Source organism: Myotis yumanensis, unplaced genomic scaffold, assembly GCF_028538775.1.
Source record: "Myotis yumanensis isolate MYYU_CA2020_CCGP unplaced genomic scaffold, mMyoYum1.0.hap1 SCAF_23, whole genome shotgun sequence".
Taxonomy (NCBI): Eukaryota; Metazoa; Chordata; class Mammalia; order Chiroptera; family Vespertilionidae; genus Myotis; species Myotis yumanensis.
In genome coordinates this window covers 8,497,088-8,514,257 of record NW_027223774.1, presented here as the reverse complement: position 1 = coordinate 8,514,257, position 17,170 = coordinate 8,497,088, and the positions used below count along the sequence as shown (strand labels likewise).

The window sequence follows — 17,170 nt, the reverse complement described above, 5'->3', positions numbered from 1 at the left end:
TTAGCTCGCAGATCGGTGGGGACAGGCGGTGAGCTTGGTCTGGGTCGTTCAGGAAGCTGTTGGAGGCACAGGCCTGGAGCCAGGGAGAGGCCCAAGAACCAACCTGTTCGGGCGACAGGTGGCAGGTGAGACTGTCAGGTATATGCAGGCTTAGGACCGGGGCCTGGGAACACCCTTGTTTGTCCAGACACCTGTGAAGGAAAAAGGGCCTATTCATGCAGGAGGACAGGAAGGAGAGCTAACAAGAGGAGGAGGAAAACCAGGAACGTGCGGCATCCGGAAGCCGGGAGGGGAGCAGCCGGCCCAGGGAACGCTGTGGAAAATCTGAGTGAGGACCGGACAGGCCGGTGACTGCAGGGTTGCTCAACATGGAAGTCTGTGGAAACCCAGAGAGAGTGTGGCTGCAGGGGACTCGCAGTGAGTAGACCTCCATGGAGGAGGTTTGCTGGGAAGGATGGTAGGAAGACAGGGTGGTAGGAAGAGCTTAGTTCTGATTCACTCTGTGGTCCCAGCATCACCCAGCAGAGAGCATCGGGCAGGTCGGCATCTCAGATTGTTTGTTGAGTGACTGACTGAATAAATGAATGAGCAGAGAATCGAGGGAGAGAGAGAGAGAGGTGGAAAGATACACAAAAGTTGTAGCATCAAACCCTGACCAGTTTGGCTCAGTGGATAGAGCGTCGGCCTGCGGACTGAAGGGTCCCGGGTTCGGTTCCGGTCAAGGGCATGTACCTTGGTTGCAGGCACATCCCCAGGAGGGGGTGTGCAGGAGGCAGCTGATCGATGTTTCTCTCTCATCGATGTTTCTAACTCTATCCCTGGCCCTTCCTCTCTGTAAAAAATCAATTATATATATATATATAAAAGTTGCAGCTGATATTTCTTCACATCTAAGGAAAAAAACATTCTGTCATCGAAGTCAGCTCTGCACATTTTTACAATAAAGAAATTAACTTTCTCTGACTTATTTCACGTAGCATCATGCCCTCCAGGCCCATCCATGTTGTCACAAATGATGTCTTCATCCTTTTTCATGGCCAATTAATATTCCCCAATTGTGTAACTGTCTCATGTCTTCTTTATCTAGTCACCTACTGATGGACAATTAACTGTAATGAAAAAATTAAAATGGAAAAAATTAAAATGCAAATTATACACACACACACACACACACATATATATATATATATATATATATATATATATATATATATATCTCCTATATAATAAAATCGACCGGACAGTGGAACAACTGGTCGCTATGACATGCACTGACCACCAGGGGGCAGGCGCTCAATGCAGGAGCTGCCCCCAGCCCACAGGCCCCAGGCCAGCCAAGGCGGGTGCCAGCAGGGCGCCCCCCCCCCCCATCGTCCCGCTGGTCACCCCACAGATCAGCCCTCATTGCCAGCCAGGCCTAGGGGCCCTACCCGTGCATGAATTTCATGCACCAGGCCTCTAGTATATATATATATATATATAGAGAGAGAGAGAGAGAGAGAGCGCTAGAGATGTCTATTATTTGTAAAAGAGAGCAGGAAGACTAAGATACAAATCTTAACTTCAAGGAGCTTCCATCGGATCTGGATGGATCTGTGCTGTTCAGTACGGTACCTGTGGCTGCTGCGCATCTGACAGGTGACTAGTCCCAGTTGAATTGTGCAATTTAGTTGACACAATAATTTATTTCATTCGCCAATTAGGGTGAGTCGTATATTCTCCCCGAAGTCTGTTTCCCTTAACCACCACGCAGGACCATCTGTTGGTGCTGAAACCACACCAGGTGTCAGACTGGGAGGGCCAGCCCCGGCCTGCTCCGTTCAGCAGCCTCGGTACTGGAGTTCTGGCTGGGAACGAATTCAGAGCCCTGGCCGGCGTGGCTCAGTTGGTTGGACATCGTCCCGTGCAATGAAAAGTTGCCGGTTTGATTCCCGGTCAGGGTACAGGCATGCCTGGATTGGGGGCTCCATCCCCCAGTGGGGGATGTGCAGGAGGCAGCACATCGATATTTCTGTCTCTCTCTCCCTCTCCCTCCCTCCCTCTCTGAATAAAGATATATTTAAAACAACCCTATTTTTAAAAGTATATATATTTTATTGATTTTTTGCAGAGAGGAAGGGAGCGGGATAGAGAGAAACATCGATGAGAGAAACATCAATCAGCTGCCTCCTGCACACCCACTACTGGGGATGTGCCCACGACCAAGGTTCATGCCCATGACCGGAATCGAACCTGGGACCCCTCAGTCCGCAGGCCGACGCTCTACCCACTGAGCCAAACCGGTCAGGGCAAAAACAACCCTATTTAAGAAGCTATTCTCTTTCTTTGAAACCTGCAGGAGCGGCCACACATTCGTCTATTCCCACAAGGACTCACCCAGGCAGGCAGCCATTTGCTTATGCATATATTTGGATAAGGATTAGCGATGTGTTCGAGAGAGTCTGCCTGGGTTCAAACTCCGGTTCTGCCCCCTGACTGTGTGTGTGTGTGTGTGTGTGTGTGTGTGTGTGTGTGTGTGTCTTCATCGAGTTGTGCCTCAGTTTCCACATCCATGGCCAGGTGTCGGGGTGGCTGAGTTCTCTCTGGGCCATGATGAGTGGGAGGCATGGGGTTCTTGAGAGCCCTGAGGGCTTCCTGGGGGAGTTGGCAAAGGTGCTCACAGCTGCAGGCCAGTCCCTGTTCCCCGAGCCTCCAGCTGCAAGAAGTGGGAGTGGCTGTAGCCAGAGTCTGTGTGTCAAACAGAACCACTGACCAATCACTCCTCCTCCCCGCTCCCCTCAGCCCTAGGCAGCCACGGATCTGGTTCCTGTCCCTGCGGGTTTGCCCATTTTGGATATTTCACATAAAGGGGGTCCTACAGCCCGAGCCGGGTTTGCTCAGTGGATAGAGCGTCGGCCTGCAGACTAAAGGGTCCCGGGTTCTATTCCCACCAAGGGCACATGCCTGGGTTGCAGGCTCAATTCCCAGTAGGGGGCCTGCAGGAGGCAGTCGATCCATGATTCTCTCATCATTGATGTTTCGCTCTCTCTCTCTCTCTCTCCTTCTCTCCCTTCCTCTCTGAAATCAGTATAAATATATTTTAAAAGCCCTAACCGGTTTGGCTCAGTGGATAAAGCGTCGGCCTGCGGACTCAAGGGTCCCAGGTTCAATTCCGGTCAAGGGCATGTACCTTGGTTGCGGGCACATCCCCATTGGGAAGTGTGCAGGAGGCGGCTGATCGATGTTTCTCTCTCACCGATGTTTCTAACTCTCTATCCCTCTCCCTTCCTCTCTGTAAAAAATCAATAAAATTATTTTAAAATATATATATATATTAAAAAAGAATCTCTAGGGTCAGGCTCAGGAGCCTGAATTAAAAAAAAAAAAAATCAGTTAGAGCCCTGGCTGGGTAGCTTAGTCTATTAGAGCATCGTCCTGATACCAAAGTTGCCGGCTGGATCCCTGGTCAGGGCACATAGAAGAATCAACCAATGAATACCTGAATACATGGAACAACAGATCTCTCTCTCTCTCTCTCTCTCTCTCTCTCAAATCAGTAAATAAAAAGTTAGAATCAGACTTCCACAGAACCCTGGGTAGAAACCCTCTCCTGTCCCTTCCTCCCTTCCGTCACCTCTTGTGAGATCGCTTCCTTCCCCTCCCCATCTCTTTCCCAGCTTCTCTCTGCCTCGGTCCTCCTGCCTCTGGCGTCCACCCTCCTGCCCTTTCCCTGCACTGCGTGGGGAGGACCCTCCCTGAGCCTTCGTCACGGGGTGGGGGGTTGGGATTAGAACCCAGCTTCCAGATCACCTGGAGCCGTCAGCTGGAAGGGCTGAGTGGGCTGGCTCGGAGAAGAGGAGAGAAGGTGCGGGGTGGGGTCTGTCCCCCAGAGCCTGTCTGAGCCTGTCTCCTGCTCCCCTTCCTCCATGTAGCCCTGAAACTCAATTACATGCCATTAGAGTGAGGAAGCGTTTGCTAGGGGATTAGAAGGCGCCCCGCCCCGTGCCTTCCTGGTCCCCTTCCCTCAACCAGGAAATGGAATGGGCTGGAACAAAGAGAGTTAAAAGCTGTGTCAGCTGCCAATCTGGGGCAGACGGACAGGACAGGCGCAAGGAGGGGGACTGGTGGGGCAGCATGACAGGTGGCTGAGAAGCCAGGTGGACGGGGGAGCGCTGACTGGCCAGCAGGTCGGCTGACAGACAGGTAACAGAGACACAGGCAGCTGAGCCGGCCACAGCCACATGGAGGGCCCGGCAGGCAGAGGGACCAGGTGAGGAGGGGCCGGCAGCCACAGGTGAGGGGGGCAGGGGGAGGCGGGGAGGGAGGAACGGGGCATCCCCCATGCATGGAGCTGACGTGGGGAGGATGAGGGGGGGAAGAGGGGGAGGACATGGACAGGGCCATTTCTGAGAATTGCCCCCTTCTCCCCAGAACCTGGAGGTGGCCAGCCATGGGGCCCAGCCTCCTTGTGCTCCTGTGTGTTATTGGTGAGTCCCTCCCGCCCCCACGAGGGGACCCCGTCTCTCCTTCTCAGCTCTGGCCTCCATTCACCTCCAGCTCCCAGGGTCCTCTCACCTCTCCTGCACCTTTTCATCCATCTCCCCTCTGTCTCTTCCTGCCACTCAGTCTCAGTTCTCTATCTCTCTCTCTCTCTCTCTCTCTCTCTCTCTCTATCTATCTATCTATCATCTATGTACCTACCTATCTAATCTATCATCTATCTATCTACCTACCTATCTACCTACCTACCTATCTATCTACCTACCTATCTAATCTATCATCTATCTATCTATCTATCTATTATCTATCATCTATCTACCTACCTACCTATCTATCTACCTACCTATCTAATCTATCATCTATCTATCTATCTATCTACCTACCTACCTATCTAATCTTTCTATTATCTATCTATCTATCTATCTATCTATCTATCATCTACCTACCTATCTAATCTATCATCTATCTATCTAACTAACCTATCATTTATCTATCTATCTATCTATCTATCTAACCTATCATCTCTCTATCTATCAGCATCTCTCTCTGTTTCCCTCTTCCTCTCTTTCTATCTCTTGGGTGTAGCATTATCTCCTGCTATACATCCTGAGGTGTCTCCCTGTGCCTGGCTCTGTCTTCCTCTCACCTCGGTCTCGTTCGGTGTCTCAGCATCTTCGTGTCTCTCTCTTCCTGTCTCTGACCCACAACCTGTGCAGGTCTCTGACCCCCTCTCCCTGGCCCGTTCCTCTGTCCTCAGGGCTCAGCCACGGGGCCTCAGAGAAGATTTATAACGGCACGGAGTGTGACCCTCACTCGCAGCCGTGGCAGGTGGGGCTGTTTGAAGGTGTCAACCTGCGCTGTGGGGGGGTCCTCATTGACCGGAGGTGGGTCCTCACAGCTGCTCACTGCAGCGGCAGGTAAGCACCCCCCCCACCCTCACCCCCCGTTCTGGCTCCCTTCCTTGAGTGGCCGAGGAGGGTGATAGGAGATGGTCCTGCCACAGGAGTCTCTGAGGTTAGACAAGGAGTAGGACTTTTTTTTAAAATATATTTTTATTGATTTCAGAGAGGAAGAGAAAGGGAGAGAGAGAGATAGAAATATCAATGATGAGAGGGAATCATTGATTGGCTGCCTCCTGCACGCCCCCTACTGGGGATCGAGCTTGCAACCTGACCAGAATAGAACCCAGGACCCTTCAGTCCGCAGGCCAACGCTCTATCCACTGAGCCACACCAGCCAGGGCCAGGAGTAGGACTTTTTAAACAGTGGGCCTGGGTGGGGCTGGCTGGGGTGCAGTGGGGTGGGGGGCCGAGGAGGGGCCTGGAACCTGCCCACCCACCTCCTCTCGTTCCTTCAAGTCCCCCTCCCTCCCTAGATGGCGTCTGTCACCAGCCCCAGCCATTCCCCAACCCAGGCTGGGCCCTGGGCCCACATCTGACCCACACTCTCTGTGCAGCCTCAGTGATCCCATCTATAAAATGGCAGGATTGGGCTTCCTGGGTCTGACCCTCTGTGTTCTATGCGAAAGGGAAGTTTCAGACACACAGAGATGGAGAGATGTGGGGACAGGGAGAGGCACACTGTGCAGGACAGAGAGCGGTCACACGGTGGGCCAAGTGGGCAGTCCAGGCAGTCTCCTAGGAGGTGGGGTCAGAGCCGGGAAGAAGACCGACAGCTGTCCCTTCCCCCGTGTGCCTCACCAGCTAAGAGAATCAGATGGGGACACAGATGCAGGGACATGGGGCGGGGGGTGGGGGGAGGAGGGTGATGGAGATAGAGACCAAGAGGCTGAGAGACAGCACCTTAGAGAACAAGGGCAAATGAATGAGGGACCAAGATGATGACATGAGGGCCTGAGAGTCCGGGGGCAGCCCACCTGCTGAGCCAACGTAACCCCTAGCAGGTACTGGGTGCGCCTGGGGGAACACAGCCTCAGCCGCCTGGACTGGACGGAACAGATCCGGCGCAGCGGCTTCTCCGTGACCCACCCCGGCTACGAGGGAGCCCGGAGGAGCCACGAGCACGACCTGCGGCTTCTGAGGCTGGGCACCCCCGCCCGCCTGACCCGCAGTGTCCAGCCCCTGGCCCTGCCCACCACCTGTGCAGCAGCTGGCACCGAGTGCCACATCTCCGGCTGGGGCACCACCAACCGACCATGGAGTAAGCGGGCCCTGGGGTCAGGGGTCAAAATGGGCAAAAGTCTGGGTATAGGGTGAGAGGTCACAAGCCACACCATCTCAGGGGGAGGAGGGTCAAAGGGTCAAACATCAGGGTTATAGTCTGGGGCTGGAGATCCTGGTGGATCAGGCCTTGAGTGTCAAAGTGGTTAAGGGGCTGGGTATGGAGTCAGAAGTCCTGGGTCAGGGAGGAGGTGGTTAGAGGTCAGAGTGCTGTCGGGGATCATTGGACTGGAGCAAAAGGCATATATATAAACTAGAGGCTCAGTGCACGAATTCGTGCACCAGTGGGGTCCCTGGGCCTGGCCTGTGGGATCGGTCCGAAACTGGCACTCTGGCATCCCCCGAGCGGTCCTGAATTGCAAGAGGGTGCAGGCCAGGCCGAGGAACCCCACCGGTGCACAATCAGGGCTGGGGAGGGACACAGGAGGTTGGCCAGCCAGGGAGGGACCACAGGAGGGCTCCAGGGCTCAGTCCTGACCAGCCAGACCCCAGCAGCAAGCTAACCTACTGGTCAGAACATCTGCCCCCTGGTGGTCAGTGCACGTCATAGCGAGTGGTTGAGCGGCCTTAGCATATCATTAGCATACTACGCTTCGATTGGTTGACTGGCTGACCAGACAACCAGACACTTAGCATATTAGGCTTTTATTATATAGGATAGGATCAGGGGTTGGTCAACGTCATTGAAGAGTTGAGGCCATGGGACCCACATGTTGCAGCAGCTGGCCACAGTCTCAGGATGGAGATTAGGGGTCATGGATCTGGGATTGGAAGCCAAAGAGTTTCGAGTGTGGAGGCAGAGGCTAGGGGTCATGGAGTCAGGGTTCAAATAACCTAGGGTCAGAGGTCACCTTGGAATAGAGACGAGTGATTTAGAGGAATCAGAACTGAAGTTGGAGCGTAAGGTGAAGACAAGGAATACGGGGTCAGGAGACAGAAGACATGAGGTCCAGTTGGGATCAATGGATGATAAGACTGAAGGTCGAAGGTCACACAGTAGCTGAAACGAAAGGAGTAGGTCAGGTCCGGATTCATCTATCTATCTATCTATCTATCTATCTATCTATCTATCATCTATCTATCTATCTATCTATCATCTATCTATCTGTCTGTCTATCATCTATCTATCTATCTATCTAATCTATCTATCTGAGGTTGGAGGGACCAGGAGGGTCTAGAGTTATGACACTCAAAGTTAGAGGTTAAAGGTCCGGGAACTGGGCCAATGGGCTGGGGTCAAGGGTCATGATGGCATCAAGTCATACATCTAGAGTTTGGAGGTTTGAGGATTATAGTGGAGGTCACAGGGAGGGGACAGGGCATAGTTTTGGACCGAGCTTCCTCGAGAGGAGGGAAGTGGGAGGTTCTGGGGGAACCGCCAGCACCCACCTTCCACCCCCAGGCCCATTCCCAGACAAGCTGCAGTGCCTCGACATCGCCATCGTCTCCAGCGCCACCTGCCGAGCCGTGTACCCTGGGAGAATCACGGGCAACATGTTGTGTGCGGGCGGCAACATGGGAAAGGATGCCTGCCAGGTGAGCAGGTGCAGGCGATGCCTGGCCCCCGGGGACAGGGAGCAGGGGAAGGGTGAGTCAGGGAAAGGGGGTAGGGGAGAAAGATGAGGCCCGAAAGAAGGGGAGGGACAGCCCAGGGAAGGGGGACAGAACAGGAGGAAGAGCCAGGGAGTGGAGGACAGAGAGAGGGAGGGTGGGCAGAGAGAAGAGAGGGAGATGGGGGAGAGTAAAGGAGCAGCCGGCCTGTGGGGCGCTCCGGTAGGTAAGCTGCTCCCTCTCCAGTTCTGAGTCTTCCCCACACCGTCCTCCTCTGGTTAATGCTGGCTCAGGTGAGAGATTCCAGGATGGAGGCAGGAAAGGAGGTCGGGGCGCTCTCCGCCTCCCATTCTGCTTACCTTGCCCTCTTGGGGCCTCCAGAGAGGAGGCCTGCCCCACCCTACTGGCCAGGGGCCCTAGCCTACTGCCCTTCAGAGACCTCTTTATGGAGTCCCGCCCTCCTTTGCTGCGATTGGTTGTTGGCGCCCATGCTCTCTTCCCTCGTTGGTCAGGGCCCCTGCCATTGTTCTTGAGGGAACTCTCTACCCTTTGTGGACACCCGCCCACCTTCCCTGTGTCTGGCATCTGAGAACAGCATGTCCTTCTCTATTGTTCAGTGATCGCTGTTGTCCTGGGGGCACTTGGCTGGGCTCTTATTCTGTCGACCAGGTTGGGAGCCACTGTCCTCAAGGCCCAGACCTGGTCCGGGGAGAGGACAACTGCAACAGGATTGCCCCCCTATTCATGCCTCGCTCCCCCCCCCCCCCCCCCCCCCACCGCTTTCCTTCCAGGGCGACTCTGGCGGCCCGCTGGTGTGCGGAGGAGTCCTTCAGGGCCTGGTGTCCTGGGGGTCCGTGGGGCCTTGCGGCCAAGAAGGCATGCCGGGAGTCTACACCAACATCTGCAAATACGTGGACTGGATCCTGGGGGTCATCAAGAACAACTGACTGGCTCCTTCTACCTCCGCCCTTGCCCGGCTTGGGGTCCACTCTGACCCCCGGAGCGCCGACACCTCCTCCATCGTCAACCCCAGCTCTCACTCTTCTTGGTCTGGGAAATCCCCTCCCCCAGAACTCCAGCTCCAGCCGGCCCCCTCCTAAGGCCCACGGTTCAGGGAGGAGGGCCTGTGGGGGCCATTTGGAATAAATATAACTCGCCAAGGGGTGGAGTCTGTCTGTCTGTCTGTCTGTCTGTCTGGCATCCCCGTGCTGGTTGAGAACGAAGGGAGGGCTCATTCGTTCCCCTCCTCGCTGGGAGATCTCAGGTGGGGAGGGATTTCCCACAGAAACAGAGTAGGAAAACGTTACTTATCCCAAGAAAAAGAAAGGACCGTGTTCTCCATCGGACACAACAGGAACAGGAACCAAGCGCTCGTAAGCTTTTCCAGGGCCCATACGCCTAAGGACCTGAAGGAGGGGGGACAAACAACACACGGGTTGCAAAATACCCCACGACAACTGCGAACCCAAAATTGGTGACCGTTGAACGCAATGCCCAATACGTGTAACGTTCCCGCCAACCAGCCCATGGCAACTGGCTTCTGCTGGGGTCGAGCACACGTCACATTATTTAACCACTGGACGTAGCACGTGGGTTTGTCTCGCCGACGAGGACGGAGGGTGGAGCGCAGCCACGGAAGGCCCGAGGACCCAGCCCATGTCTTCGAATCGTCCTGCCCAGCCCCTTGGGGTCTGTCCTCCCTGCCTCTCCAGGAGGTGCAGAGAGAACTTGTCCGCGGTGCCTGGGAGAGGAATTTGAGGTGTGAGCATGACAGCCGTGGGAACATGGGCTGAGAACCGTCTGTCCTTGGCTCCCTTCAAGTCCTCATCCAACCATCTAAGGCAGGGCTGTCCCCTTCCCCCCTCCGCGCACACACACACACACACACACACACACACCCCTCCAGGTCACAGATGAAGAAACTGAGCCTCGCTGGGGTGGAGTCCCCCGTCCCACGTCACCGCGGCAGCAAGAGGCAGCACCGAGGTCTGGGGCCAGGGCTGGCTGCGGGCAGAACCCAGGCCCTACCTGGCGATCCTGCTCCGCATCTGGTTAGAGGAGAGAGGAGGCAAGACAGGAAGCAGATCGACCCGATAACAAGCCCGAAGACGCAGAGATTGCCACTAGACTTTGCAGACCAGGAAACCGAGGTGGCTCAGGCCTGGGAAGGCATCGGACCCGGGTCACACAGCCAGTAAGTGCCACAGCTGGATGCCAAGGCCCCTGGGGTGTTCTGGACAGACTCAGGGTGGAGAGAGGCGGGTGGTTAGAGAGAAGGGTGGGCAGAGGAGCCCTCATTTCCTATTCCCCAGCCTTGACTCCCACAGGCCCCGACCTGCCTCCCCCACCCTCCTGTCCTGCCCCTGCGCCTGGCAACAGCCCCACCTCTGTGACGCCCCAGTTCCCCCTTTTCTTGGAATGGAGAAGGGAGGAGCCCTAAGGAGGCCAGGGGCCCACCTGGGCTCGGGCTGTGGGGAGGGAGGGCGGGGCAGGCCCAAGAGGAGATGAGGTAGAAGAGGGGTTGAGAGACAGAGGGAGAGAAAGGGAAAGACGGACAGAGCCTGGGAGATGCAAACAGAGGCAGAGGGAGACAGACAGGCACAGTCTCACAGACACAGAGAAGGGACAGGCACGCAGAATTACGGAAAGGCGGCCGGCCACAGAGGAGGAGAGAGAAGCTGAGAGATGCAGGCAGGCAGGTGGATGCACCAGCCAAAGGGACCCTGAGCAGCAGAGAGAAGAGGGGCTTGGAGAGGTGACAGAGGCTGGCAGGCGGGCGGGCGGCAGCGTCGCCCAGGCCCTGCGCCTGTCTGGGTAGGGCCCCCCCACACACCCCGCCCCCAAGGCAATAAGGTAGGGCTGGGAGGCCCAGTCATGGGGCCACCCCCTCCGACTGCCTGCCTGGTGCCTCTCGCTCCGACCCAGCCTGCCTCAGCCTGTCACAGCCGCCACCACCACCACCACCACCACCGTGGGTCCTGGGAGCCCCAGCTCCAGAGGATGTGAGTCTGGGAGGGAAAAGAAGCGCCCCCTCCCCAACCCCCCCACCCCCAACCCCAACCCCCAGGCATCCAGGTGGTACCAGACAGAGCACTGGGCCTCCTGGTCTCCGCACTGTGCCTCCCTCTGCTCTGTCCTAGGCTTGGGGTGGTGGGTTGGGGTGGTGGGTTGGGGGGGGGGGCTCTCTGCTTCTCTCTGCCTCTCCAACCGGCTGCCGCCAACCTCCGTGACTGCTGGCCTCGGCCTCTGGCCCCAAGTCCAGCCCTCCACCTCTGCCCCTGTCAGCCAGGGCAGCTGAGGACACAGGCTCTTCCTGTCCCAGCCCCTCTCAGCTCCGTCCAGGTGCCCTTCGCAGGGGCTGGGGTGCAGCAGGGCAGGGTCCCAAACACCATCCCCGGCTGAGGCTCCCTCAACCCCCACCCCCCATCCGCCCCCCCCCCCCCCCCGCACTCCCAGAAGCCCATGTCCCCCTGGGTGGTTTCTCAATGGTGCCAAGTCCCTTTCCCATCCTGCCCCAAGCGGCTGGGGCCCAGCCAGCTCTCAGGTGGACCCAGGGGAAAACCTGCTCTGAAAGGGACCAGGGGGGTGGGGGGCGGTGTCAGAGGGGCAAAGCCTCCTCCGGCCACATCCTCCTTGGCCGCCAGCAGCTTCTATCTGAGATCTGGTCCCTCCAAGGCCACCCTCCAAAGATTCATGTCAAGGCCCAGAGGTGCTGTGAGGACAGAGCGCAGGGCATTCTGCCAGCCCTGTCGTGTCTCCCTGGGGACGGTCAGAGCAGGCGAGGGAGAGAGGAAGGGGCAGGAACCCGCCCGCGGTCTCCCCATTTGGCCCCCTCCTTGCTTCCAGAAGCACCTGGGGCCTGCCCTCCTCCCCCCGCTCCAGGCCATGACGATTCTGCCATTAATCATGCTGGCTCTGGCGACAGGTACGGTGGGCGTTGGGGAAGGGCAGGGGCCTCCCTCTCAAGCCTCCAGCGTCCCCCAACCTCCTGCGTCAAGAATAACCCAGAGGGGGCATCTGAAGGGATCTACGAGCCAGAATGAGGCCCTGGAGGTCCTTGGCTGCAGCGGGTGTTAGAATCAATTCAGTGATGGGGAACCTTTTGAGCTCGGCGTGTCAGCATTTTGAAAAACCCTAACTTAACTCTGGTGCCGTGTCACATATAGAAATTTTTTGATATTTACAACCATAGTAAAAAAAAAAAAGATTTATATTTTTGATATTTATTTTATATATTTAAATGCCATTTAACAAAGAAAAATCAACCAAAAAAAATGAGTTTGCGTGTCACCTCTGATGCTAGAATGGGGAAGAGGCCCAGGAGGGTCCCAGGGGAGGGGCCAGGGCAGCCGGGCTGGGGGGGGGGTGGTGGCAAAGAGCTCAGGACAGTGGCTATTGGCCAACCGCTATGTCAATCATTCAATGCCCGGCCTGTCCATCCAGTGCATCCCAGCGGGACACCAGGCAGGGGAGCCCAGACAACCCCCCCCCCCCCCACGCACACACTCCCTCTCTCCTGGGAGTCCTCTCATGCCTGAGCCCCCTCTTTTGCCCCCACCCCCTCCAGGGCATGTAGGGGGAGAGACCAGGATCATCAAGGGGTACGAGTGTTCTCCTCATTCCCAGCCCTGGCAGGTGGTTCTGTTCCAGAAGACACGTCTGCTCTGTGGGGCAACCCTCGTCGCCCCCAAATGGCTCCTGACAGCGGCTCACTGCCTCAAGCCGTGGGTGCGGGGGCCGGGGCGGGGCCGGGAGGGGGCTGGAGATGGAGATTTGCATGAAGAGGGGCTTGGTGATGGGGCGAATGTGCATGGGGCGAGACAGGTGGGGGGGAGATGGGCACAGAGGTGGGGCTGAGTTGGCCTTGGTGATGGGGAGCCACTGGGGATTGAGGAGGGAACGTCAGAGCTGGGACGGGGTTGGGTAGGGGGCTGGGTGCTGGGTGCTGGGTGCTGGGTGGGGATGTAGTTTGGAAGGGGGTTTCGATGGGACCCAGGGGTGAGGTTGGAAGTGGACATGCGGTCCTTCATTCCCTCAAGGGGCCCTCACATCTCCCCCGCCCCAACCCCATGCCACTGGTCCCACCTCCCGTCTCTCCTTCTCCTTCCACCTCTGACCACCGTCTCTCCCACCTCAGCCAATACATAGCCCACCTGGGGATGCACCACCTTCAGAGACATGACGGCTGGGAGCAGACCCGAAGGGCCACCGAGTCCTTCCCCCACCCGGACTTCAACAACAGCGTCCCCAACAAGGACCACCGCAATGACATCATGCTGGTGAAGTTGGCGTCGCCCGCCATCATCACCTGGGCCGTGCGCCCCCTCACCCTGTCCTCGCGCTGCGTCGCCCCGGGCACCCGCTGCCTCATCTCCGGCTGGGGCACCACATCCAGCCCCCAGTGTAGGAGCTCCACGGGGGGCGGGGGCGCGGTGGGGGCAGGGTGGTCCCGACCGAGGAAGGAGCGGCGGGAGACCGGAAGAACCTTCCCCAATGAGTCCCAGTGATCAAAGAGGGGGCTACCTTTTGGTGTCAGGGGTGGGATCAGGTGACAGGAGTCGTGGGAAGTCAGGGCCGGGGGTGGGTGGGTGGAGACAGGCGTCTGGGCCTTTGACTCCGACGGAGGTGCCGTCCCAGACCCAGGCTTGCTGTCCTAGGACCGTAGGCAAGAGGGGTCACCTCTGTCCACCTTGGTTTTCCTCTATGAAATGAGAACCATCACACCCACCCCCCAGGGCTGGATTAGGGGTCCTGTGTCTAGAGACGTGGTCGGCAAACTGCGGCTCGCGAGCCACATGCGGCTCTTTGGCCCCTTGAGCGTGGCTCTTCCTAAGCCTTGGGAGCACCCTCATTAAGTTAAGAACAATGCACCTACCTATATAGTTTAAGTTGAAAAAATTTGGCTCTCAAAAGAAATGTCAATCGTTGTACTGTTGATATTTGGCTCTGTTGACTAATGAGCTTGCCGACCACTGGGCTAGAGCCACGAAGGAGTTACTCGGTAGTTGTTGTTGTTACCAGCGGAGAGACGGGCTGGCTGTCAGCCAGCGCAGGGACTGGGTTCAGAGCGAGCCCTGCAGTGCGGGGCACGGAGCCAGGCGGCTCTCATGGTCCACACCCCTCCCTTCCTTCCGTTCGCACAGTGCGCCTGCCCCAGACTTTGCGATGTGCCAACATCACCATCATCGATCACAAGGAGTGTGAGAACGCCTACCCCGGCAACATCACGGACACCATGGTGTGCGCCAGCGTGCGGGAGGAAGGCAAGGACTCCTGCCAGGTCAGAGGGCAGGGCCTGGGTCTCCAACCTCCATTGTGTCTTCATCGCCACCCGCCACCCCCACCTCTTCCCTCACGTGGCGCCGGGCACCTTCTCCTCTCCCAGTCTCAGCCCAGCTCTACCCCCACCCCCTGCCCATGCCCTCTGCTGCACCAAACCCACCTCCATCTCCGGTTCCCTATGCCCACCCCAACCATCCCCAAGTCCGTTTTCTTTTTCTTTAAATATGTTTTTATTGATTTCAGAGAGGGAGGGAGGGAGGGAGGGAGGGAGAGAGAGAGAGAGAGAGAAACACCAACGATGAGAGAGAACCATGGATGGGCTACCTCCTGCACGCCCCACACTGGGGATGGAGCCCACAACCTGGGCACGTGCCCTTGACCGGGAATTGAACCGTGACCTCCTGGTTCATAGATGGATGCTCAACCTCTGAGCCATGTGGGTCCGGCCCCAACTCCATTTTCAACCCTAACCTCCCTCTTGGTTCTTACCCATAACTCCAGTCTCATCCCCACCCCCCTCCTCAGACTCCACCCTTCTAATCCCACCCCATCCCCATCTCTCCCTAACCCAGCGGTTCTCAACCTGTGGGTCGAGACCCCTTTGGCGGTCGAACGACCCTTTCACAGGGGTCGCCTAAGACCATCCTGCATATCAGATATTTACATGATGATTCATAACAGTAGCAATATTACAGTGATGAAGTAGCAATGAAATAATTTTATGGTTGGGTCACAACATGAGGAACTGTATTGAAAGGGCCAGAAGGTTGAGAACCACTACCCTAACCCCACACCCAGCACCTTCCCCTCCCCCGAGGCCTCTCATTCCCGCTGATGGGTCTTCTCTCTCCCGGTCCCCCAGGGTGACTCCGGAGGCCCGCTGGTCTGCAATGGGTCTCTCCAAGGCATCATTTCTTGGGGTCAGGACCCCTGTGCCGTCAGCAGAAAGCCTGGCGTCTACACAAAGGTCTGCAAATACGTGGACTGGATTCACGAGACGATGAAGAACAACTAGCCGGCACCAGCTCGCCAGCCTCACCCACGCCCCGTCCACGTGTGGTGACGTGGCGCCTGTTCCGTCTGCTCCTGACGAAGCCCGGCCAGGGCCCCTTCAAGCGTCCCCGGGGCTTCCTGGCCTAGATAGATGCCGAAGCGCAATAAGCAACTTGTCAGAATGGGATGAGACCGGAATTCATTAACCTGGGAGTCTGGGGGGTGGTTGTTTGGTAGCTGTTTGGTTCACTGTTGTATCCCAGGCCCAAAGACAGTTCCTGGCACGAGATTTCAATAAATGTTTAGTACATGGATGGCTCGCCTGAGTGCTTACCTGGGTGCCAGACCCCGGCCCAAGGGCTTTTCCCTGTATCCATGAACATACCCTGCACCAACGCCTAAGGAGGTTGTGCTATTATTATTATTACTAGTAGCCCTGCACACAAATCCGCCCCCTGCCCTTCTGTAGCTCCCCCCAACCACACACCCCCCATAGCTTGTTGCCCTGCCCCTTCCTGTAGCTCTCTGCTGCCCCCTTGTAGCCAGTAGGTCAATGTTGCCCTCCTGTAGCTCTCCCCTCCTGCCTCCCCACATCGTAGCTTGCTGTCCTGCCCGCTCCTGTAGCTCTCCACAGTCCACTTGTACCTCGCTGGCCCAACCTCTTGCTGATCCGGCATCTGGTCGATACGTCTCAGGGTCTAACGGCTAATTAGCATATTCATCTCTTACTTTTATAGGATTATGATTATTATTGTTATTATTATACCTATTTTGCAGATGAGGAGACTGAGGCACAGTGAAATGGAGTCGCTGGCTCATGGTCACACAGCCAGCAAGTAGAAAAGCCAGGAGTCTGAAACAGGGGTGATATCTTCACGGAAGCCCTATCGCCTCGGTTTCCTTGGCTGCCAAGCCACACATACACCTTGTACCCCAGCACGGGAGGTCGGGCTGCGGGCACATAGTGAAGACTGAACAAAAGGGAGCTCTCATTGCTTTGTTTCCAACCTCCGTGAGAGGCAGCTAGTTCCCTGAGACCCGCGCAGGCCAATCCGTTCACCACTGACCACATGCGACCTTAAAAAATATATGTTTTCGTGGATTTTTAGAGAGTTGGGAAGGGAGAGAGCTAGAAACGTCCTTGAGAGAGAGACACGGATCGGCTGCCTCCTGCACGGCCCCCACTGGGGATGGAGCCTGAAACCTGGGCATGTGTCCTGACCAGGAATCGAACCTGAGACCTCATGGTGCATGGGTCGACGCTCAACCACTGAGCCACACCGGCCGGGTGTGACTTTAAAGGAAGATTACGTGAAAGCAGAAATGCCATTCTTCCCTCCCAGGTGACACATCGCCCGTGTGGCATGGCCACCTGTGGCCCGTGGCCGCCCTGTTGGGCAGCACACATAGAGCATGGCGTAGCTGCAGGAAGGTCGCGTGGACAACGCGGAGCCGCACGGCCTCTGGAAGGAACTCCCTCCTCCCTGGAGAAGTTGCTGGGTCGACAGCCCAGCACCCGGCCTCTTTCCCAGGGTTCTGCTCTCCTGGCAGGGGAGGTAGCCGGCATGAGGAGGAAGAGCCCGGAGCTGGAACCGGGTCTTCCTGGTTGTTAGGCGGACTTGCTGCGTGACCTCCCCTGAGTCACGGCCCTCTCTGAGCCTCCCATTCCTCACCCGAAATGAGGA

At 56.9% G+C, this 17,170-nt stretch overlaps 2 protein-coding genes across 7 annotated transcripts; both read left to right on the top strand.

The window, feature by feature from the left end:
- The first annotated feature begins 4,084 nt into the window (after positions 1-4,084).
- Positions 4,085-9,370, top strand: KLK12 (kallikrein related peptidase 12). 3 transcript variants are annotated; one of them, XM_070401738.1, is made up of 6 exons: positions 4,085-4,249; positions 4,411-4,466; positions 5,237-5,396; positions 6,383-6,639; positions 8,062-8,195; positions 9,002-9,370. In XM_070401738.1, exons 1-6 carry the CDS (start codon positions 4,221-4,223, stop codon positions 9,155-9,157), a joined length of 792 nt encoding a protein of 263 aa, XP_070257839.1. In that variant the 5' UTR covers positions 4,085-4,220; the 3' UTR covers positions 9,158-9,370. The 3 variants fall into 3 exon arrangements, with proteins under 3 accessions (XP_070257839.1, XP_070257838.1, XP_070257840.1); XM_070401737.1 differs by having other exon boundaries at positions 6,380-6,639; XM_070401739.1 differs by lacking the exon at positions 4,085-4,249 and adding an exon at positions 4,262-4,273 and having other exon boundaries at positions 6,380-6,639.
- Positions 9,371-10,111: 741 nt separating this feature from the next.
- On the top strand, positions 10,112-15,792 carry KLK11 (kallikrein related peptidase 11). 4 transcript variants are annotated; one of them, XM_070402101.1, is made up of 6 exons: positions 10,112-10,404; positions 11,136-11,212; positions 12,778-12,934; positions 13,348-13,613; positions 14,354-14,490; positions 15,355-15,792. In XM_070402101.1, exons 1-6 carry the CDS (start codon positions 10,124-10,126, stop codon positions 15,505-15,507), a joined length of 1,071 nt encoding a protein of 356 aa, XP_070258202.1. In that variant the 5' UTR covers positions 10,112-10,123; the 3' UTR covers positions 15,508-15,792. The 4 variants fall into 4 exon arrangements, with proteins under 4 accessions (XP_070258202.1, XP_070258203.1, XP_070258205.1 ...); XM_070402104.1 differs by lacking the exon at positions 11,136-11,212 and adding an exon at positions 12,057-12,135 and having other exon boundaries at positions 10,269-10,404; XM_070402103.1 differs by lacking the exon at positions 10,112-10,404 and adding an exon at positions 12,057-12,135 and having other exon boundaries at positions 10,701-11,212.
- The last annotated feature ends 1,378 nt before the right edge of the window (positions 15,793-17,170 follow it).